We start from the raw sequence: 25411 nt of genomic DNA, 5'->3' as shown, positions 1-25411 counted from the left end.
TATGGAATTAACAAATATGACGATATCACTTTGAGAAACAACTTGAAAAAGTGAAATATAGGTGCAAATGGCTAAAAGTCTCATTTTACTGTGTTATAGAGAACTGAAATAAAAGGAGACATCATTAACACCCTACAAACACCTTTCTGCAACACTTCACTTACATCCTGCTGGATTCAGCTTCATGACGTCAAGGCGCTGTTAGAAAAGTTAACACTTGCATTGCTTCCAGGAGTTAATGAAACACAATGTGTAGCGAGTGAAAGTTCTCCCAACTGTCAATCTAGATAACTTAGGGTCCAGATGCACCTCAGTATGAAGGTGCCATCAGCTTACCGCTGGTGGTCATCAGGATTTGGACCCTCAGCGCATAAGAGCAAGTACAATTTCAAGAAGAAAAAAACATGGCTGAAATGTGACCCTTTCTTCATCCATTAAAACACAGTATGTTTTTTTTCTGGCCACTGTTTTTTCAAGTTGATTAGGTAAGAAAGTCTCCTTTTGATAGGCCAGCTTATGAAACCAGCAAGCATGCACACATATTTTAATATGTCGTTTAAGTCTTAGAATATTTTGAACAGTTGCTCTTCTGTAAAGGGCTCCTGCAGTAAAATCAAAATGAGACTGGATTTACAGGAGCTGTACAGAGCAGAAGGTCACGGGCAAACATTGAACAGCTGTGCTCCCAACACAGGCTTTACCGGCGCATGCAGGATCAGTGCAGGGCAGCAGCTGATCGCATCAAAGGCCTCTGCTGTGTGAAGTGAGGGACAGTGGAGAGGATGTTATTATTCCCACAGCAGTCAGCCCACTGCTTGTGGAGAAAACTACTGGTGAAGCAAAATCTTCGGTTGGTAAAGTTTTCTTAGATGGATTAACCAACAGGGGCTGAGCAGCTAAAGTAAACAAACAAACAAAAAAAAGAACAATAAATTAAAGCAAACTACTCTTACTGTCAATCCATTCATCCATTTGTCTGTTGTCTTCTATTTATCATAACCAAAACTTCCAGCGCATTCTGGGTCTGTACTGAGGTCTGTTCCAAGTGGGACGTAACTGGAAGGGAGGTGGTCAGGAGATGCCCAAACCACTTTGAATGAACATTTTTCAGTACTGAGAAACGGTGACATCACTCATCTGCCATTCTTCCCTAGTTCAACAATCAGTCAAAGCCTCCTTTCCAACAACCTGAAGGCAGAAACATAAATGTTTTATGAATATCAGTTTGTGGAAAACTATCTATTTCTAAACTATCAAGAGATTGTAATAATATAGATCATAAATAGAGAAAGTAGCCACAAATAATCTAAAGCAATAAAGAGGGAAGACATTAAGTATGTTTGTGTACTTTTGTTCGATATAGTTTGTGTGTATAAAGATGAATCTAAAGAACTTGCTTGTAGAAGGAAAATCATAAACTGTCCTCAAACCAAGCTGTATAATATACTTTTTTAATCTTCACAAAGCAAAATAAGATTTCAGTGTTTTTTTTCTTTCTTGTAAAGATAATGTCTTGTTTTTACTGAGTGTTTTTCTTTCTTTTTTTTCATCTCAGGTTTGCAGCATTAACGTTTTTCAACACCAAATGCATTTCACATCATATTAGAGAAAACAGTGAATTTTGAGCAGATTAGTGTTGCTTGACTGGTGTGAAAAATACTCCTCAGGAAGAAGAACTAAACCTGTGATCATCAGGACTATTTAAAACGTGACAACTCCAGAGGGTGAACAACCACAGAGGAGTTTAGCCGAGAGATTTCAGCAGATGTTAGGTGTCATATTGTTAGCATGTTTGTGTAAGCAGAACCCTTTTGCTGTATATTTAATTAATTCACGGTACGTTTGTTGTTTATATATTTCTCCATGTGTAACCGTCTCTGTCTCTTTGCTCCTATCTATTTGTTCTACAGATCCCTCAAGTGAGTTATGCTTCTACAGCCCCGGAACTGAGTGATAACACACGCTACGACTTCTTCTCCCGTGTGGTGCCCCCAGACACCTACCAGGCTCAGGCTATGGTTGACATCGTCAAAGCCATGCGCTGGAATTATGTCTCCACTGTAGCTTCAGAGGGAAACTATGGAGAAAGTGGTGTTGACGCCTTTATTCAAAAATCCAGAGAGGATGGTAAGTATCCAGGCTTATGAGAGCTACACAGATTATTTTATTGTTTAATATGTTATTTAAATCCCATCTATATAGCTACTATGAAAGTTAACTTACCTAATCTTTTATGTATTTAATATGAGCTGAATATTTAGTATCATGATTAATGTAAATAAACAAAGCTCAATGCTTACAAAAACATAACAAATTGATATCTCAAGGAGCCTTATTGATCCAAAACTGCTTCACATAATACTATTTTGATTGACTCCCATTTGTTCCATATTGCTGTTTTAACTACATAATGTTTTAACTACTTAATTTATAGCATAACAAATAAGCAACAAAAAACTTCTTTTTTTATATTGTACAGGTCATTTCAATAGACTTTTAGCAGTTTGTCGGAGGTTACAGTGAATGAACATTTGTCAAGATAGGAGTGAAACGTCTCCATCGTGGGTTTAAACTGGATCTTTCATTTAAAAAATGTTAAACTAATAATTCAAAAATATTTACAATGAAACAATTAGCATTAAAAAACTATGAAATGTTTTACCATTACCAATTTTTTCACTTAACAGGATATTTAAAAAGCCAAGTGCTGGACCAATGTTTTTTACTTTTTCCCACATAACTGTCAGCAACTGTACCCCTGCTGTAGATAGGTTTTAGGCATGACACTATAATTTCAAAATCAAATTAAAATATTGCATAAGAAGGTCTCCCTTGCTGATCGCAAAATATAAATTAAAAATGATTTAAAACTTTTGCACACAGGTGAAACTCCATATCCTTCCCACACGTTGCTGCTCTGCTCAGTTATGAGCTATCCATTGCACATTTGTAGAGTCTGCAGAAGATGGAATGAGGGACATGAACTGGATTTCCAAACCCAGGGAAAAAAAGCCACAGGCTGAAAGGGAAATAAAGTTTGCTTGTGGCATCAAAACGATGCAGAATAGATGATCCAGCTTCTGAAATACATTCAGTTTGGCGCAGCAGACAGCCGACTTCTCACTTGCTCTGACCCCAGACCCTTGCTGTAGCTGAGAGTAATTACTAATGACACGTCCAGTACTCATTGTGCCACTGCAACTCCTCATGCCTGGCAGCCTGAAGCTGCTGCCCATCATCATTATCCTGGAGAAACACCAACATTACTCCTGGAGAGTCCTTTAATGCAATCAGCTCATTTACCTGTTGGCTAATCCTCACAGACAAACATAACGCAGAACATCACAGGACAGCTTCAAGGACACTCTTTTTAGATTCAATATCTTTCTATCCTCAAATCTTATTAACTTATTACTGCTAGTGTAAGATTATTTTTTCTAATGTAGAGATGCTTCTAAACTGAAATGCCTATCAGACATTTCATGAAAGAATCCTAAACATGTCGATATAAGCTGCTTGTTGCTGATAAAAACAATGTACTTAAACTTAAGCATTTATTGCAGAGAGATTGTGAAAAAAAATTAAAAAATCCCCCCCCACACACACACACACACACTGCTGAACTCTTACTTATTTACTCTCGCTTAACCTCTTCATCTCTAGGCCTCTTTTTGAGAAATATGGTTGAAAATACATGCCCAAAATGAATTGAATGTATCTCAAGAACTACAGAGTTTATTTTAATTGTTTTGGTATCAAAATAAAGACAAGACTCTAGAGAATATGTTACAGCTCTAAAACCCACCCTGCCTGTTACTGAGGAAAGTGAATTAATATGATACACAGCAGAAATTAAGCAAAATATCTATTTCCGCCTAAAAAAAACCAGTTCAATATATGAAGATTCCTTTCAAAGCATGTTTACTACATGTTTTGGATGTAGTAAACAACAGTACACAATCTGACCTTTTACTGTGCCAAGTTTCATGGAAAGAAAGTGCATCACATGAGTTTTAGAGAGGTACTACTTGATAAAAATCTAGGCGGACCTTCCAAATTAACCATTTTGGCACAATTTGTGCCATTTGAACTTTCTCAGTTTTTTTTCTGTAGGTTCTGTTTCAATTATTTATTCTTATAGAATAAATGATTACTTGTCATAGATAAGTAATTACATCTAATAATTGTTTTTGGGGGTTCCTTTGAAAAAAAAATTCCTCCTGGAGTCTCTAGTCTGCGCTCTGCGCGTAAAACCATGCAGTTCTCAATACAGATATTCAAACTTACGCGGGGCGGTTTCTCGGGATCCCATTGGCCAATTTTGATGATTGACACGTCTTTCGAACCGTCAGAGCCAATAGAATCCGAGGGCGTTGACATTAATACGGAAACTAAAGCCATTCACCAATTAGAGGACGGGAAACGCATGTGACGTGCATTGACGGAGTTCGCCTCTACATTTTTATATGGAAGCCCAGGAGGCGGAAGAGGCTCTGGGCAGAGCCGAAAACAGTATGAGATGGACTTAGGGAAAATGGATTATCGAACCAAGTGGAAATATTTAGTCTAATAAGGATTATGACCACGAAACAGCAAAGGTAGGACTGAATTTATGTTTTTCGCTTCGTGAAATTAGCTATTTCTTTTTTTCTTCTTCAGCTGCTGGTTCAGTGAGTTTTGCACGTAGCGTGGTGATTCTGGTATTGTTGGAAACGGCAGAGCTTCGGCTTTACTCTGATTGATAGTTTGTGGGCTTTGGGAATAGTCGCTCTTTCACTGTTGCATTTTTTACCGTGTATGCCTCGTTAGCCTCGTTAGCATCTAATTACGTTTCGTTTTATCAAGCTACTTCGTGTTCAGGCTGGGTGTTGTTGATGTAGAAAATATTGTTTGTATCATTTAGAAGAGCTTTTTCCCGATCTGTGGATATGCAATATGCCTATATTGATAAATGTATAGCATGTTTTTTCAATCGATCTTGTTGCGGCAAGCGCAGAGGACCCAAATTTGGGTCCTCTCGCGACAAACAGGTTTTAAGGCTAAACTCAGTTTTTCTGCAGCTACTGTTTTCCTGTTGGTCAGATATCGGAAGGGCATTTGAATTAAACAATAGTGAACACAGATATGATTTTACTCCAAGCTTCCACTGTCTACCTGCTTTAGGTCCTGACGACCTCAACATTTTTCTTGAAATCAAAAGTGTATATATTTTAGATTGTTTCAGAGTGTTTGTGTTACTCTGACAGGCCTTTTTGCCTTATTGGGGAAAAAAATACATAGTATATATTGCAGGTATATTCTATTAGAACATAAAGTAATTGTTCTGAAAAGTATTACCACAATTTGAACTTATTCCATATTTAGTCAAAGTAGAGACAACATTTTCATTCTATTTCACAGAGATTTCATTTGATAGGTTACCACGAAGAGAAACATGAAGAACATTTTTCAACAAATTGTTTGGCTAGATAGTCCTGCATTTTGCTCTGCATTTGCATGTGAAATACATGATTTCCACAATATTATGAAAACGCCACAAAGTTTCACTATGGGAAAGGTGCTATTGGGGTTGAGTGCAGTGTGAGTTTCCATCATTCATGTATGCTAAATTTCAGTTTCCAGAGCACCTTCAAATAAATTTAAGAGATACATTTTACTTGGGCTTTAATATCATGACCTAAAAAACTTATTTTGTGCCAATGTAGGCAAAAGAAGTTATCAAGGGAACAGACACAGATCTGATATTGGCAATGTGGAAGTACAGTAGAAAGCCTCTGGGTCCTGTTTGACTAGTGCTTCATCTTTAACATGTAAATCAGACAAGCTTCTCCCCAGCCAAGGGTGATGCACTAAATGTTAGGGAAGCGAAGGAGGGAGTTGTCAAGAAAAATATGCAGACACAAAGTGTCTCTAGTTTATAATCTTTAAACATATGAGGTTAAATCTGTCATCGCTGACATTTAATGTGGATTCTGATAGCCATTTTTGCTTCTGCATTTTGTCAAGAATCTGAGAAAGAGAGCTTAGTCAGCTGCCGTTTGATTAGACCACATAAACAACAGTTTTTAGAAAATGGAATAAAAGACAGCATGTCTTAGACTGACAACCACACATAGAAAATCATTGTTTTGGAGAAAACAATGAAGCTTTCACATCCTCTCAGTTTAAGGAAGAACATGTACTTATGTGTCAAATCAGCCTGTCCCCAGCTCTTCTTAATTTGACAACTAGAGGAAAAGAGTAAAACAAAAAAAAAAAAAGTACATTTTCTCAATTTTGCACTGGCTTTGATTGATAATGTGACAGGCACATGGGGGAAACATGCAGCTTTGTCATAATCAAAACCCCAGGTATTTGGCTGCTAAATGGGTTTTGCAGTTGTCTGCTCTCATAATGAAACAGCCAGTTCAGAAGTGGCCAAATGTTCCATCTCATTAGGCAGCCAAAGGCCATACCGAGCTGCAGTCTCCCCCACCGAATGTCACAGCCGCTGCATGCATTGCTGCTTTATGTGGGGAAAAGAGCAGGTTTTTGGTCAGGCTTAAACTGCCAACTTGGGATGTTGATTTGATTAACACTGCATCTGTGTGTGTAGCCATAAGATATTTACAGTGCTCTTTCAACCCCAGTGAACACAGAGATTTCTGACCAACTAGAGGATTGATGCCACGCTCTGGCCCATCCACAAAAAGCTGTGTCACTTTTGTTACAAATGAAAAAAATATTGATTTGCAAATCTACAATTACTGGATGAAGACTTGCAAAAAATAGTTGAAATAAAGCTGTATTTTATTGGACAAGCATCCTTTAAAATATCTGGGAACTTTCCATCCTTTAGTTTGAATACATTTGATGAATGGAGAAAATAATTGTTTTTTTTCATATCACTGTCACCAATATTTTAAAATATTTCATTAGGTTGAAGCAGACAGGTAGAGGAGCCTGACAACTACCATTTATTTTGGTCACTACAGAAATGACAATCATTTAAAAATTACCTGCTAAACAGGATGGAGAGGCAAAGTCATAAATATTTTTTGAGTTTGGAAAAGCAGTGTATATATTTCAAATAAAGAGCAGTGAACTGCCTTGAAACATATTTTCTTAATGCCATCTTATTAAACCTTGCCATAAAGTAAGATTACTTATTAGAACATGGGCTAGTATATTAAAAATGAACACAAACATAGTGCCCTACAACTATCTGTAAAAATAACTCTTAACTAAAAGTAAATTAAAATCCATAAATTACATTTCCATATAAATATATAAAGACAATGAATAATTGTCATAGCTAATGTTGAATGAGAAAAAAACCCCCAAATGTGTCAGTTTTTAGTGAAGATACAAAAATATTCTAAACAAAACACCACAGTTGAGCCCAAAGTTGTTCATCCTCTGGTAGATTTAAATTGAAATAAATATTTTTATTTTACCAACATGTTTCTTCAGCTTGAAAGAACTGTTAACATTTTGTTGCGACTTAACCAGAGTTCTGACTACTTAAATTAGTGGGTCGGGTTTTCAGATTTGTTTTCTTCTGTGTGAGATTCTCCACAAAAATAAGGTTATTTCAATGGTTCCTACACATAATTACCAAGAATGCCAGTAAGCATCAAAAATGCTATAGGAGAACTTTTCTCATGAGTTTGTACAACCATGTAACAATTTACATGAAAGAGCAGAAACTCTTAATTGGAACAAGCTACTTCACCAAATTCTGTACCTACTGCCAGCAGAGGTAATTTAGTAAAGCTGGTTTGATTTACAAACACAGGCACACTTTCAGGAATAGTAGTAATCTCTTTGAAAGTAAGCTGAAAGCAGCAGGCGTTGAGCTCAGGTTATCGTTTTCTTCATGATGGCATTTGAATCAGAGCGCTTGTACAGGGTACAGCACAAGGTCTCATTGACAAGATAATCTGGCATCTTACATTTATATTAGTAAACTATACATTTGCTCAGACTGCCTATTGGTGGAGTCACTGTGAAGTGTTTCATGAGGTAGTCAATTTCATTGAGGATGTTGCAAATAACCTCCTCTGGAGTCAAAGGGAAGGAAGAGCAATTAAGACAAGTAAGGGGGCTGATGTAAAATGTTTCCTTAAATAGAACTGCTTTGACAGCTGTGACTGACAAGTTTGTAACCCCTAAAAGCTGAAAATAGAAAGACCACTCTGTCTTCTGATTATTAAAATGTCTTTGACAAAAGGTCAACTGGTGTATTTGACTACACATGGGCATTTTTTATTGCGCTACCTAAAATTAAGAATATTGACATAATGTTGACAATATACTTTGAAACACAGTACCATTGAAGCTAGATGTCTGTGCTGTATTAAAAGACATAACCTTTTTCTAATTGTATGGTATGAAATGATACTAAACATTTAGAGTTTTAGATGATCTATGATTACCAAACATGTTTTTATTAATAATAAGAGAGAAAATGAATTAATTCAGAAGTTAATATATAGTAAGATTACGATACCTTCAGATATTTATGGAAAGAAAAACCGTAGTGATGTTATGGCTTTGTAAGCTTCTGGTAGGTTAATTCACAGTATTTGAGTTCAAAATGTAGGATTTTAAATGCCATGCAAAATCCACTTTCTTACCCTCTTCATCTTTGGAGTTTCTAGGAGTGCAGGAAAGTTTAATTCAGTCTGTCCTGGTGCCTGGTCTGTATATTCTGTTCAAGTCACATGGGACAATGGCGATGGTAGAGACTGGTGGTAGGAATGTGTCCTGTAATCTGAGGATTGCTGGTTTTAGCCCCTGCTCTATGTCCATGTCTCTGTCTTTACATGCTTGAGCAAGATACTTCAACTGCCTTGCCTGCTGCTGGTGGTCAAAGAGTCTGATGTGCTAATGCATGGCAGCCTTGCTTCTGTTAGACCACCCCAGGGCACCACTACAATGCAGTAGCCTGCCATCATCAGTGTGTGAAAGTGCATGAATGGGTGAATGACCGATTGTAGTTTGACACACCTTTGAAAAATCCTCTGGACTAGATAAAGTGTTAAATAGGTACAGGCCATTTATCATTTTCCATACGTTTCAATCTACTCAATTTTCTATATTCCTCATTACATTTTCTGAACAATAAAGTCTCAGCAATTGCTGAGTAAGGACATGGACTTCTGGCAAACCAATTTTGTGAATCCAGCGTTTTTCTTTCTCACAATTTTGTAAAAGCTAGTCAAAATGTTTGGTTAGAATTTCTGGACACAACTGGAAAAGTATATGCAAGCAAGGCGGCCTACAAACCTCAGTTACATCGGTTCTGTCAAGAGGAATGGATCAAAATTCCCGGAAACTATTGTGAGAAGATTCTGAAAAGATTGGGCCTAAGTATTACAGTTAAAAGGTAATTCTCTCTCCCAAATAACAAGGAAAGCTGTGTAAACTTCTTTGGTGAAAATGAAACCATTCTAAAAAAAAAAAAAAAAAAGTAATCTCCTTCATTATTTGCATGTAGTGTATGCAATTTTGATAGACTTAAATGACTTAAAACAGAAAACAAATCTATTTTTAAACTTGGATAATAATAATAATAATCATAAAAAACAGTAATATGTCTTTTCGTACCATATGTAAACATCTAATCTCAACAGTATACTATACTGTGGAGACTAGAATTAGAGCAAGCAGCGTCTGCCGTTTTAATAGCTTGTTTAAACCAAGAACAGATTTCTCAGAAGAGAGGCTGAAAGAGAGGGAGAACAGGCTTAGATGATTATTGCTTGGCCGTGTTCAAACACAAAACCTGTTTGCATGGGTGTCTCAAGTATGTCAGTCCCTGAATTTGTTTGTGCTGAAAAGGCATTAGCGTGTGGCCAATTTTTCAAAAAGCCATATATAATCTGCAACTGCTGCTATCACTGAAAGAAACAATCTTTGACACACCAAGCCGTTTCCAGAGACTTGTGTTTTCATTTAGGTCTTTTCCCTCTCTCAAATAGCCCCTTGGGATTACAACTGAAGTGCCATTATGGAGAATGATTACAAGAGGGTTAGAGCAGTCTTCCAGCATGATGTCTGCCTTTTTGTCACCTTTGAAATTTTAGAGTGTCTTTGACATGAAAGTCTCTGGTCCGGCAGAAGATTTCATGCTGTTTGTGTGTCTCTCTGAAATGCTGCTGAGCCCCCAGTGTCCTTATTAGAGCTTGAAGCCCTCTTCAATAATGGAGGCTGACACATTTATTTTAATATTCTGAAAAGTACTGTGATGTTTTTTTTTTTTCCCAGTTTCATGTTGGAATTCTTAACCCATTGAAGTTCAGTGGGTAATATTGCAAAATATATGAATTTCATATGTATACTTGAAGAAGCAAATATGAAAAAAAAGTGTCTACATATATATAAATCTGTGCTATTTTCTGTCTTATCAAGTTTAGAACAAGAAGCCTCCAGCCTGCAAATCGTTTTTCTACAGCATGTCTTCCATTTTCTAAGTTTAGACACCGACAGTAACATTGCCATCTAAAATTAATTGGATGGACAATTTCGAATTGTAATTAATCAGGTTCATATTTAAATGACAGTTGAGGCAGAGAAAGAAGTGGAAAGGGCAGAGACAGCACAAAACAGCACTGAGATGACAGAAAGATTATGCAAATTTTGGAAAAGAGGGTTGCTTACTGCACCCTTTGTCATGTGGGAAATGTCAAGAGGAAAAATTTGAATAATCACAAATCTGAAAAGGCTTAATAAACTAACTGAAGAGTTTCTGAGCAATATTTTGAACTTTTTTTCTTTGGATAATACAAGCAAGATTTGGAGATAAGTGCTTTTTTCTGGTTTCCGTCTATTAAAGCTTGCAATGCATTCCATGTAAATCAGGACATTTAAAAATGCCTACTTTGTTATTTTTACACATTGTTATTTTTACACATTTGTGTTACCTTATGCACTCGATCCATAAAACTGAGCACCAGTGAATAGAAGCAGCTAAAAGGCTTGCTTTTTTCACATGATCAGTCAGTGTTTAATTTGTGTGGGATTAACTGTCCTACAATGATGTAGCAATGAAAGTATCAAAAGTAAGAAAACCATGAATGCCTCTTGAATTATATGTCTATCCAGAATTGATTTATTGCATGTCTGTTTTCCTTCAATGTCAGTTAAAGCTGCTGCTACTTGTGTGTTAAATGAGAGGGAGGTTAAAATACTAATGCATAATCACGTACAAGCTAAACAATGTTCCGTTAGACCAGTGCAGGCTCTACAGCTAATTATTGTGGGTAAAATAATAGAAAATTTAGGAAAGAATTTTAAAATAATGGGATTCGTGGACGTCAAACATTTTACCATTAGAGGGCACATAAAATTACAACAACACATTCTTTCAAATCATACTTTCCTACGACAAACATGTAGGGTTTTCTCAAAGGTGTAGTTGAATTCTTTGTTGTCACTGTAGCATAAACTGTGGTTCCCCAAGCCTCGTCTGTTGTTCTTTCCATCTCTCCTACATCTGGTAGTACACAGTCTGTTTTATCAACACTTGCCCCCAGAGGTGATCATTGTCTCAGAAAACTACATTTTAAAATAATCTTCTTTGAAAAACAGATGAAATTGTGATTGTGAACTTATGTTAGTATTGCCAAGACTTATGGGTGATGTTGTACAAAAAATTTGGGAAAATATGTTTGTTTGCCAAATAATATACTGCTCAAAAAAATAAAGGGAACATTTCACTTTAATTTTGTGTGTGGCTCCAAATCCAGGCCTCCATTGGTTAATAAATTTGATTTCCATTGATGATTTTTGTGTGGTTTTGTTGTCAGCACATTCAACTTTGTACAGAACAAAGTATTCAATGAGAATATTTCATTCATTCAGATCTAGGACGTGTTATTTTAGTGTTCCCTTTATTTTTTTGAGCAGTGTATAAGAAAACAGCATAAAGGGCAGCAGAAAAAGAGTTACAGAGGAAGTGTGTGTTGATATGCAAATATAACACTTTCAACTTATTTGTGCGTAGTTGGCATAAACTTCAGAACAAATCTTAATATGTGCAAAGAAATACTGTTTATTTTTATGGTGTTGGAGTTCTACAAACTAACCCAAGTAAAACCTGAATAATACTTTTATATGTAGACAGATATAATCTTATATTGTGAGTTTTAATAAAATACCATAATAATAAGCAAAAAGCTAAGTAGTTTGAAAAATATAGTGATTTTATGCTTAATATCTTAATGTTTTATATCAAATGGTTTGAAAAAACAGTATTTTTTGCTGAATAACAAATTGGCATAATATTTAGGTTCTATTCTAAAATATCTACAGTATCACAGAGGTTCTGAAGACAATAGGAGAAATAAGAGATGCTTGGAAAAAAATACTTTGAGGCATTTTTATAACTCTCAGGAGATAAAAAGGTTTATTGATTTCAATGACAATGAATAAAGTGATTGCCTTGGGCTGGGTGGTGCTGGGAACATGGGCACTGTGAGGAAAAGAGCAAAAGAGGAAGAATATAGTAGTTGTAATAATAGGAAAATCTTACTAGTTGATTTAAATGGATAAATGCCAAGGAGGAATGAATGGAATCCAGAGTGTAGGTCTGCTTTGCAGGTTTGGAGTCGGTGGAGTAATTTGGCATGCTTGGAGCTGGTCGAGACAGTGACAGCAACAGAGGCTTGGGACAGGTCGAACGGTGAGAGCGTTGGAGGGTGGACAAGTCAGTTTGAAGGATGAAGGTGATAAGGAAGAGGCGCTTTTAGGTTGTCAGTTATGAAGACGAAGATCCAGAGATTTATTGTAGGTTTCTTCTTGAAGTGAAGGATCCAGAAATCAGCATGGAGGAATGACAGCAGGAAGCAGCACAGCGTTTACCTTGGGAGTAGCCTGGTAAAAAAACAAACTCCTGTCCTACGATGTTTGCTTCGTACAGAGTTTCTGGGCTCTTGGTTATAGAAAAATGATTGCTTCCTGGAGCCGTAGATGCTGTTGATGTTTTAACCTTTATCCAATCGCTAACGCTTTGATGTATGTAATGCAACTCTAAGAAGCTTACCAAAAATAGTCTGTGCTGTAAACAACCATCCTCCACTGCAAAGAGAGCGGTGGCTATCCGAACGAGGCGGCTTTTAATGTTAATTCAATATTTGAAAGCGTGGCTAATATGGACTGAATGGCTTCTTTCACTTCCTCGACATCATTGCACACAGCTTCTCTTTGTGTTCACTGATTAGCCCAATCAGAAAATCTACCCGATGAAGACTTGCTCACCTCAGCATGGTGAATGCTTGTTGTAGAAAAAGAAAAGGCCACTTAAAGACTTTTCAGATCATTGAAAGATCCCTAGTTGTTTCAGCGATCACAGTTTGGAAGATCAAAATAAAATTAGATAAACGAATACCCTCTAGATATTGATGCTACATCATAAGTGACAAACTGGATATATGTGCCTCATATATTTGTATTTAGTCCCACAAAAGACGTGTCTTGACCTTGTCTCTCTATATAATAGATTTTTAATCTCAATGAGACATACCGGGATAAATAAAAGTTGCATACATGCATACAACATACAAGGGCAATAGAACAACATGTGAAAACATAAAAGAGCAATCTAACATAAAATATACTGAAGTTTTTGTCAGTTTATAGTCTGATAACTTCAAATGTATTTATCAGTACATTGACATACCACCAGTCTGCAAAAGTGTTGCACATGAATATAAAAGAATGGTAATCAGCAGCAGCAGAAGAGCATAATTATGAAAACAAATAAAAATAAAATCCTGTAAACATTTTGTGACTGAGATAAATACAAACTAATTACACCTGCTGACATGACTTCAATCATGTCCAGGGGTTGCGCACAGTCAGAAGCTTAAAGAGTTAAAAAAAATAAGGTCTTAAAATTTATTCTGCAATGGAGAGGGAGCCCATCCAAAGAAGCTTAAGCAGGCATGATGTCATCACATTTGCATTTGTTTTGTGCTGTGGAGTTTTGGACCAGCTGCAGACAAGCACAAGCAAACAGTTTGTAATGTTACAGAGATTTGTACGACAGTTTGGACGACATGAATTCAAGGTTCTATTTCTCAGAGTCTGTAAATTAGAGAAAGGACTTGACCTTGGTATGAAAAAACTGGCTCTGACAACTTTGTTCTGATTGCTTTTTTGGGAAAAAAAAAGAAAAAGGCTCTTTTGAAAATGTAAGAACTAGGACCCATGCTGATGGACTTTAGGGGGTTTATAATATAACGTCTGGCATGATTGTTTTGTCAAATTATTTGGAAATATGATGAGATTACATTTTCTTACATTTTCTCTTAAATACAGATGAAGTAGACTTTGATGGCTAATTTGAAGTCCAGGAAACAGCAGATTTAAATTCATTTCTGTGCTGCTGTGCCCATTTAGCACTGCTGTTGTTTTAATTGTGCAGTGTCTTAAGATACTAAAGAAGACAGCTATCCATGTCTTTTGAGCTGTAAAAGCAACATTTCTAAAAACTTATTTGTTACTCTCAAACACTTGGGAAGTTAAGAAAAAAAACAAAAAAAAAAACAGTGAAGAGTTTTAAATTCAGGTGCAGATGGATCTGCTGTTAAGACTTGTCCACGGATCTGGTATTTGCATAATATGCTGTATAAATGTTGATATATTTACATAAAATGATGTATTAAATAGAAAAAGAAAACCTCACTTTGTTAAAGAGTCACAATTGTGAGTTTTTTTCGTCAGACTAAAGGGTCTCAGTTATGCTTTCTAATACTATGACATTTTCACTGAACAAAAAGTGGGCATATCGACCATATATGCTAGGCTGACATTTTAGGTCTAGCTTTAAACAAAAACTAAAAATTAAAGTACAGTCAGCAGATAACTATCCCTATTCAGGTAGTTTCAGGAAACTTTTTTTTTTTTTTTTAAGAAAATTAAGCTGCTTTTCGGGTGCAAATTTTTCTTCCTTAAAAAAGTAATCTCCGTGGCCTGGGGTTTATGAAATGGCATTTTTTCTTTAATTCTAAAAAAAAATCCTTGCATATTTTGTATATTCAGAATAGTATGTATACAAAAAACTAGACAACTCAGAAATCCTGGATAGGCGATTTGATACTGAAATATGAGATTCTGATTACATATTCTAGTTAAAGTTTAGTTACGCAAATGCTAACTGAGCCCACTGATGAGATTCCTTATCTGAAAGGGAATAATTAAAGAAAGGGACACTTTCCTATACAGAGTTTTATGATATAGGATAGGATAGGAATAATACAGCAACATGTTACCTTCTGGTTTATGAAAAAAGCCGTGTCAACAATTACTCTGAGTTCATCCATCAAGTGTGAGGCCAGAGGACGCACATGATGCTGCAATGTGTTGAGGTTTCATTTTTACTTTCTCAGACAGTTAGCAATGTAATCAATAGAAGTCTGGGTGTTTTATTTATTTATTTGTTGAGGACAATATTGAACCTCTGCTGTTCATAAAACCCAATCATGTCTAGAGGGTAGAATCAGTAGCTGCTCATTCTGTTTACAAATTAAATATGTTGTGGTATGAAGTAAACACTGATACCCCCCAGAAAGAAAACAGGGAAATCGTCACTCAAAGTTTTGCCAAAGTTTAAAGTGACCGAGACTTGTTTCTTCTGCAAAAAGATGAAAGCCAGATAATTGACATCTTTCCAAAAGTTTGGGAACTATCTTGCTTAAGGTTGCACGTGTAGAAGCATGTCATTGAATTAAAATGTGTTGTACAATGTGAGGATTTTTCTTGTAATCTGCCTTGAGATGAGATGAGATCTATGTAAATAAACTGAACTGAAATGGAAGGGATATTTTGTAGCAAATAGATAATCTTAATGAAGTGTATTAAATGTATGCGTCTCTATTTGTGGAGCAAATGTCAGACATTTCAGTTCACGAGAGTATGTTGCATATTTTATGACAACATAACATGACCTCAGACTGTCGTCCCTCTTGGTTGTGAATCATTTTCTACAACATTTTTTTTTCTACCCTCCATTAGTATGCTTGACCCAGCTACCCTTTTGTGGCTTACCACCCTTCTGGAATATATAAATGATCATCTGATATCAAATCGGCAATCTTCCCTATAACACCTTTGTGTCCAGTTTTCAAACTTTAAAAGAAACTGAATTTTAATTATATGTATATAATCCATCTCATGTTTACTACTGAAATGAAGTTACTAAAATAACTGAGAAAAACTTTTCTTTTCTGACAACATCCTGTTTTACTCAGATGCAACTAAAGTTGAATTTATGTTACTTACCAAGTGCTACAGGAGCATAGTCATTGAAATTAGGTGAAGTCAGTCAAAATGGCAGAACACTAGTCTTAAACTCCAATTATAAGTAAATGGTAAATTTATATCCAAACCTATTCACAATAGATTAATTGATTTCTCTCTAAATTAATGTCTACTATCCTCCTATAGCATTAGCTTTTTTATTTTTGACCTTTCCCTTAACTTGCTTATTTATGACGTGTGTTTTGTTGCAAAAGATTATCGAGGATGAGGATAGTATTTCAGGATCTCTAAATCCACAGAATTTGGACTCATGACAGACGGTATTCCACACACCCACACCAACTCTGAGCTTGCATCAGTGATGGTGAGTTCTTTAAATGGAGTCAGAGATGACTGACAGGGTTTGATGTTGTCAAAGATTTTGCTATACCGGAATGCTGACCAGGTTGTTTTTGCCACAGAATTTGGAGTTGTATCTGCAGTTGCTGTCTATATTCCTCGTGTTATAAATGCATTACAGGAATTTCATGAATTCCTGTAATGCAGCCATATACCCAGACAGTATCATACTGTAACTGGTAAATTTAACTGAATCGAACTGCCACTTACATGGATGTTTTTATTAGAAGGTGATCCTCAGCCGTGGTAGGGGCAGATCAGGTTTTGTCAGGTTGTAGAACAACTGGACAGAAGAGTAAAGTCTCCACATTTTAGTCACGGTCTCTCAGTTAGATAGCATACATCACCTGGTCTGAACTTGGGGAAGAACGGCTGGAGAAATTTAAGGTTATTAGGTTCTTACTCATAACTTTACTCGTAAACTTTTGTATAGCTGTGGCTGTTTGTTCATTCAGAAATCGTCTCCCTGTGTGTAGTGACCCGATCATGAACACAAGTCAGAGAGGTGAACTTCCCAAGTCTGGCCTTACCCTTTGGGAGAACGGAGAAGCTTAGTCATTCTGCAGAGGCAACACAGAGCCACAGCTTCTCTGCATGAAAAGAAGCAAATCCAGCTGTTCAGGCTTGTGTTAAATATGCCTTGTAGGTAGCCTTCTGGTGAGGTAGTCTTTGCACGTCTTGCTGTGGGGAGACTCCTGGTCAAAGTCAGAAAAACCTGAAGAGATCGTGTGTCTGGAGTGACTTATAGGCACCTCAGTGTCCCCTTGGAAAACCTGGAGTAGATATGAAGAAAGATGCAGCTCTGAGCTCTGCTTGTGCAGTTGGCTCTGAAAAACATCATGTTATAAAATAATGGCATCATTGGAAAAGTTTTTTTTTTTTTTTTTTGGTAGTAGCAGTAGTACTTTAAATCCTGCATAGCTGGGGTTACTTGCTTTATTTACAAAATGTTCTATAAATTCACATATGAGTTGCTGTTTGATTTTTTTTATCTGAAATGTACAAGTTATGTACAGATACAGCAATATAATGATGAATCAAATACATAAAAATATTTATATTACAAAATGACTTGAGATGTACTTTAGAACATATTTGTTAAACACAACAAAGACTATTATTACCTTCTTTAATTTACTCTAATTTCACACATCACCATGCAAACATCTTTCTCATTACCGCCAGGGCATCTCCCCATGACTATATTTGAAAGTCATCATAAAAAGACAACACAGCAAAGTGGGAAATTGCTTTCTAGTTTGTTACATGAAATAGTCCTTAGTAGTTAATTCAGCTTTCTTTTAGAATGAAAGAAAGCCACAAGGTTTAAAAAGAAGAAAAGGAAGTTAAAATAAAAAAGAAGATGGCATGCCTCACCGATAATATCTTATGGTCCTCCTTCAAATTTATCTCAGTAATAGGTAATCAAAGCAATCAAATACATGATCTTAATTAATGTCCTTATCCATGTGTATCAATGGTTTTATTCATTAATTATTTTAAGAATAATAAGATTGAACTGATAAACACATTAACAATATATTTAAAGATCGCTTTGAATTCTCAGATGTTATTTAAATACTTTTTAAGACAAATTATGTTAATCTATTTTACAAAAAAACAACTTAATCAAGCCTCTGAGATTACAACAACAAACTTTGATTGTAGCTGTTATGTAATTTCGTCACTAACATGTTTAGGGAATGGAGTGATTTTATTACACTGTGCATCTTAATTGATCTGAAATTTAGTCCGAGGCCATTTAATATGCTGTGTAACACAGAATGGTAGAAATAAATCAAATTAAAACACTGAAATGAAATCACACCATATATTTTATTGCTGCTACTGAGTCTGTTACAGAAATAAAATTTTTTAACAGAATAAATGGGGAAAAAGTTGCTTTCCATCTTCAGTATTAACTGGGTATTCAGAAAACAAATCTTCAGCCACATAACCATTTTCTTCTGTCACATCGTCTGCAATGAGATACAGCATCATATTTTATTTTATTACACAATGCAGGCTCTCTATTTTTCTGCTCTCTCGGTATAAAGAGTAATCTTCTCTCCAGAATAGATATTTACTCCAGCGGAGCAAAGCCAGACAGTGAGCATGTGTTTGTGTGCTGCTCAGTGATATCTGAGATGAGAAACTTGACTCTCACCAATCTCACACTAAACACAGTTCAGCCTCATTTTCCCAGCAGCACATGAACTCCAAGCTCAGCACACAAGCCAGCTCAAAGCAACTCCCCAATTTTAACCTGTGCACTCAGCAAGTCCTCGATAAGTTTTCTGGGGTGTGCGAGAAATGTGCTTAGACACATTCCTTGTGTCTGGAATGTATTTCGAATACACATCATGCACTGATGTTGAGCACATACACAACATTCCTTTGATCTAATGGACTGAATACACATGAAAAACGACAATGATGTTTGGTATAATAGAGATAAATTGAAGTGATATGGGGGTGGAATAGGAACTGTTCATCTTCTGTCCTTTAATTCGAAAACCACCCATGTGGTTCCGATATATGCTGATTTATAATGTACCTCCTTCATTGTATATAGCATTTATCGTTGCTTGGTGTGAGCAGGAGATGACAAAGTACTGATTTTCATTTCGCAGTATATTTTTGAAACGGTGTCTAATAATGATAATAGGATAGTACCGTATTAATGACAACCTAACGATTTTACTGTACAGGACTGATATTGCTGTCAGTCCTGTACAGTGTTAAGAGTTCACAGCATTATGAGAGTCATTTATAAAACACTTAAAGCTAAGGACTTAGACATCTTTTTGCCGTCTCTTTGATGGTGTGGGATGTTAAAGTTAACTCACCGCTGCATTAAAGCCACTGAGGGTATTCACAGCAACAGCTAGTTTATGTATGGGCTAGCTGGCTTGAGGTTGTGACAAACAAATTACAGATTGTGTATTGGTGTGACCTGCTGGTTGGTAGATCAAGGGGAAAAACACAACAAGACTATTTCATTGTACTAAGTCGTGCATATTGTTTACTGCCATTAACACACATGGCGTGTTGTGCAGCTCTTTAAAATTCAAATGAGACGGATTTCTTTGTAGCAGCTTTAAATAGAATAAAACTGATAGTCCCACTGCATGTCTCCTTTGGTTATCTGATGCTGTCTTGATTTTTGACAGCTCAAAAGTGTATAGGGGTGTGGGCGGCTTTACTGGCAAAGGCAGCTTCAAAAAGAACCACACCTCACACAGACGAGGTCTATTGCTCTTAGGGACTTTACTTGTGTGATGACAATAAAAATATGGGCTTTTCAGTTGGGCAATACCGTCTGCCTTGTGGAATTATGAAATAATTACATGTTTGGAAAAAAAAAATGCCATGCCTAAAACTTCTCTAAGTGTTATCAAAGTGCTGCTTTGAGTGCCACAGAAACATTACAGCAATGGGGGAATGTCATTACTTGATCTCATGGTACATTATGCAAACACTTTTTCTACGCTGGTCAAGATTCACTCATTTCTGCGTAGCAAATAGTTGCAGTGAGTATGAGAGCACAGTTCGACTCATTTTCTCATTAATTCAGCAACAATTATTTTACCCCTTCTATACACTCATAAATTGTGTATAGAGAACATAATTTGCATCTCCGTATAGAAAAAGGAGATGGTGATTGTTACTTGGAACTTTGCTCTGCCCTGATGTAGAGCATTGCTACATTGTTCTCACCATCTATGTGCACAAGCAGTATACTATATAGGGACATGTCATAAAGGATACACATTTCTCATAGATGTGACAGGACTACAAAGTTTCACAAAATGGATTTTACTTCTTCATGTGTTGACCACAAAATGTGTTTTTAGAAAGAAACTACTACAAACAGGGAACATAAAGCATGTTTTGTTTGGGTTTCTAATGATATTATTATGTCATAGTTTTATTTAGGAGAAGATAACACATAAACCCTGAACGCTATCTTAACCTTTAGTTCGCCGCTATTTAGTTCAAATATAGTCATTGCGGATCATTATTGCAGTTGTTTACCAACTGACTATAAAAATAATTGTGGTTCAATTAAGTATAATGGCCAATCTCATTAGTGTAAAATTACTAGAGTGATTTTAGGAGCTCAGTAGAAACTCTATGTTATGATGTTATTTATTGTATTAAATAAAATATGTTAAGTATTATATAGGCCCCCTCAAAACAGGCACTACAATCCAGCATAATGTGTTTTAAAATTCTCTCAAGTGTTTCTGTGGAAGCATCCACTGAGCTTAAGGCCTTATAACCAGGGAGATATTGTTCAACACCTAGAAAGGATGCTTTTTAGATGAAGTGCTTAAAATAGTCCGAGGATTAAAGTTTTAATCTTCTGCAGCTGTGGATTAAAGCGCATTTCTGTATCTATTGCTCTAATAGCATCTCAGTAAGCAGCCTACATACACAGTATAAACCTACACCTTCACCATATTGCCCAGTAGGTGTGCTCCTCTGCAGCACTACTAATACTCCTGAGCTATGCTGCAATTATCCTCAAAGCTACAGTATATTTAATGTTCTTGCAGTTCTCTTTTCCCCACGGTGTCAAATGAAAAGGAATATTATTGTTCCGAGCTACTAGAAGAGCAGAGACTGGTTGACAATGACGGACTCAGGAGAGCAGACTAGCAGTCTCCAAAGCAACTGATATTTTTAGAGGATTGCAGATACAGCTCAGACATTAAGAGCAGTTTAGGACAAAATACGTGTGTTTTCCACATTAGCAAGAAGTTCCAGGAAAGAGCCTACAAATGTTACTGCTTGTGCTCTGCTGAAGGAAATAAACTGGTCATCATCAGGTTAAAAAAAAAAAACACTACGTTATGTACTAAAATAGTGATTACAATTACATCTACGGAACAAACAACATCAACTGAACCAACATGTTTATGGTAGAACCGGGTCAGATTTCTTCACTGCTGTTTTAAAATAAATTGGATTTGTCAGCAATAGTTTCCAGAGTTACATAAAACTGAATTATGTTCATCAAAATAAAGCAAATTACTATCAAATACCATCATAAAACTATCCTGAAAAGGGACAGCGACTACTTTACAGAACCATTTTTTTCTTGTTATTTTTTATGAATTGGTTGTTGTTAAAGCTTGAAAAAAAAAAGATTTCTTTAATTCTCTAAAATATCTTTGCATCTAAAATAATGATGAAAAGGATACATCAGTTCCTGAAATTGAATATAATAGTTTTCTATGCATTCTTTTAATTATCACTTTTCTTCACCCAAAGATAAATTCTGAATCCATTCACACCTGCCACTAGAGAGTTAATCATATCTGAACAGCCCTGAAACACGTGTGACTTTACTCAAGACATTTTGAGGACAGTTTTCTTCTGACCTCCATCATCCTGGGCTGACTGTGACCTCAAGAATTTTGCAATCTGAATACACTTTGTCCTGGGACAATCCACTGACCTGACATGACTTCCCTCAAACAGTAGACCCTTGGAAGTGTTTCTGTTGAATATATATTTTAAAATTAAACTTATTCTGAGGGAATAATTACAAGGGTTTTTTATGAACTCACTTGGTTTCTCTTCAAAGAGAAAAACATGGTAAATCAAGGTTTAGTGGATTGATTTTATTGCTCTTTGAATTACCTAAGAGGGTACACATCTATTCTGATCTCTTTTGAGGACGATCGCTTCGTGTTGTGGCCATTTGTTTATTTGCATGTAAAGTGGGTTACTGTGATCTGATTACTGATGATGGATTTTAATGCCAGGTGTGAATGGGTGTGCTTAGCGAGGTCTACATTAGCCGAATCAGCCATGACACATGTTAATGTCAGGTCTGGGCAGGGGCTCCGTGCTGCTTTGTTGTCTGCTCTTCTTACAGCCCTGGTGGAACAATGCAATCCATCAGCCTTTTTAGCCTTTTTAGTGCTACTTCTTACAATTAGAAATTGAAAGTGTTAGCGAAACACATGTTCTTTGTAATTTTTCTGTCAACACTACGCCCTCAAAAAAAATAGTAACTGCTTCTTTGTATCATGCGAGTAAAATGTGGCCGTTCTGAATTTAAGCAGCTATCACATAGCCTTAACATTCCTCTGTAGTTGTAAATGCTAGTTACCATTCATATAACTCTTCCCTTCTTGTATGTTCCTCACTGAAGTGGGCATGGATATGGGCAGCATAGTAGGAACGTGTGCAGGCCATGGGAGTGCATGAGCTGTGCTCAATGTTCTGATGATGTCATTTGCAGCAACACTCAGCAATGAAGAACCTCCAAGTTGTGGTTTTGATGGACTCAAATAAACCCAGATTTTTTTTTCTTTTGTCTGGAAGACAGTTAAAAGCAGTTTCAGTGACTATAAAAAGTATTCATTCCTTTCAACAATTTACACTTTTATTGTTTTTTTGTTTTTTTTAGTTAAAATGTTGTAAAAAAAAAAAAAACACTTATTGATTAACGAAATGTGGCTCAAGGTGGTCAAAAAAGTTCAAAAAAACAATTTAATGTTAAAGTGAAAAATGAGTTCTACATAATGATGACAAATAATAATAAAAGACACACTTTTGTTTCATCTCAGTCATTACCTTTTTAGCAGATGTGAAGCTTTAATAAAGACAGAGCATTAAATGTGGAGAGTTGTGGAAGATGGTCTTATTTAAAGAAAGCAATTCAAGGAAAGACAAGGTAAAAAAAAGGCCTGAGTTTTTAATTATATTATGACAAATGTATTAATAAAATCAGAATGTTTTGTTGGTTAAAAAAGACATCTTCAGACAAACATTGTTGATGTTTTTGAAAGAAAATATTTAATGTAAAAGCTTGTCACTAGGCCAATTAAAACCCACTTAAACTGCTGGATAGTGACAATTTAGAATGGATTTGCATCACAAATTTCTACAAGTAAGGATCTAAAACATTAGACATTAAGGCAGCTTTCACCATTAACCGATAGATGGAAATAGTAATGAAAAACGGCAACTCAAAGTTGGTGAAGATAAAGTTTCATCTCAACAGTAATGTTGAGGTTGTGATGGACTCTGAAGTAGAGACTGACTTAAATAATGAATAAGCAGAACCTACAGGAGGAACTGGGAGAAGAGCAGGTCATGGAGCACAGGCAGTCTAACAGAAAAGTCCAGCAAGGACCAAAGAAAAACCAGGAGATAAATACTGAGGCAGGGAAGGAAATTGATTAGGGAATTAATCAGAGGAGTTGTGGTACAGCTGTGTGGGAAGAAAAGCAGGGAAAGTAATAGAGGGAAGCTGAACTAAGTGGCAAAAGAAATTAAAAACTAGGGGATAAAGACCAAGACAGATCCAATAGAAATAAATCAAGATGTACAAACGTAACACAATAATAAACATGAAGGAAATAACTAATATGGCAGAACCTTCCTAGCAATAATACACACAGAAATACAAACTGAGCAAGATAGATCAAATATAAATGAGCAACAGGGAAATTAACAAAAACAAAACCTTAAACCCAAACACCCCAAGGATCATGACAGGCTTTTGTTTAGGGTACTTTAAATCCCACATGCGGGTTTTACATTCCCTGGTCCTTCTGATTTTCTCACCAGAGGATAAACAATGCTGCTGCCAGTTTTGTGCTCTATGCGAGAAAAGAGAAAGAGGAAGGGATGAGTGCTCCACTTCCATGCAGCAGATGTTGAGGGAATGGGGGACTAAAATACCAGTGAGGCAAACACATTGAATCGAGTGATTGATAGAGTTTCTGGGAACAGAGTTGCTGATATGCTGCAGCTAAATTTCCCATGTGGTGTAATGACACAGAGAGGTAGACAGATAAACCTTTTTCCAGTTTTATCAAAGACTCCACAATCAACAGCACATCATGGAGTACAAACATTAACTTTACTTCTCTTCAGTTCCACAGCGTGCTTTTACAGATGCATGGACAATATCCTAAAGCTATTGACCAACCATTAGCAATTTAGTAACTTTGCAACCCCTGTCTTCTGAGCTATTTATGGCAGACATAGCAAAGAAACCAGATACTTCAACAGTTTTTCAGCACACAGCATATGTGATACTACAGCATCATTTGCTCAGTGTATCTTTAGCGGCTTTGAATTAAGAAAACTGAATAATTTTGAAATATAAACATTTTTGAAATGTAAATATTCTTCAAAAAGTCAGCTATATTGAAAATGAAAGATAAAACATTTTAAAATACATCAAACAAGGCACTTTACATGAAAAAAGATCCAGTTTATATTAAGCTATTCTGAATGTGTGTAGTGTAAATATATTTTCAAGAAATCATTTTATTAAAAAGGGTTTTTTCAGATACCTAATTCACTAAGTTAAACGCATTATTCATGAAGTAATTACACAGTCCTTATTTACACAGACCGATGCTTTAAAGTCTTTATCTCTGTTAATTAGATGGATTTTCCAGTACCAGCCAATGCAAACATGACATTTAAGATTGGAATATTACATCAGATAAATTAAAACAGCTTAATAGAGAAAAGTGGACTTGTTGAAAAATGCGTATTGTACCTGTTTAATGTAAACTGTTTCAATATTGACATAAGTAATTTCAATTAAAACAATAAGTAGTGCACACTCTTAAGAAGTAAACAGTCAATGGGAGCAATGGTTCATTCAATGATTGACAGTACAAACAGAAAACATACCCAGGAAGTAAACACAAACATAAGCCTGTACAGTCAGAAAAGACTGAATGCATTTCTTCATTGAAGGAACTGCTAATCCATTAGCCAGCCG

General features: G+C 36.0%; 2 protein-coding genes across 2 annotated transcripts in view; both read left to right on the top strand.

The window, feature by feature from the left end:
* Positions 1–2370, top strand: part of LOC148158417 (metabotropic glutamate receptor 4-like) — a 56045-nt gene extending 53675 nt beyond the window's left edge. Inside the window, exon 2 of the mRNA XM_088007525.1 lies at positions 1911–2370. Within this exon, the coding sequence (XP_087863651.1) occupies positions 1911–2147 (237 nt within the window). The 3' untranslated portion in view covers positions 2148–2370. The remainder of the gene's footprint in view (positions 1–1910) is intronic.
* A 6343-nt stretch (positions 2371–8713) lies between these two features.
* LOC106904389 (metabotropic glutamate receptor 4-like) overlaps positions 8714–25411 on the top strand; it is a 73490-nt gene continuing 56792 nt past the window's right edge. Inside the window, exon 1 of the mRNA XM_014968717.2 lies at positions 8714–8735. Coding sequence (XP_014824203.2) covers positions 8714–8735 — 22 coding nt within the window. The remainder of the gene's footprint in view (positions 8736–25411) is intronic.

This window comes from Poecilia mexicana, unplaced genomic scaffold (assembly GCF_051168715.1).
Source record: "Poecilia mexicana isolate PSO_F unplaced genomic scaffold, ASM5116871v1 scaffold_7, whole genome shotgun sequence".
In the NCBI taxonomy this organism is placed as follows: Eukaryota; Metazoa; Chordata; class Actinopteri; order Cyprinodontiformes; family Poeciliidae; genus Poecilia; species Poecilia mexicana.
Note: the sequence above shows the minus strand (reverse complement) of the source record. Positions and strands in the feature narration are given on the sequence as shown.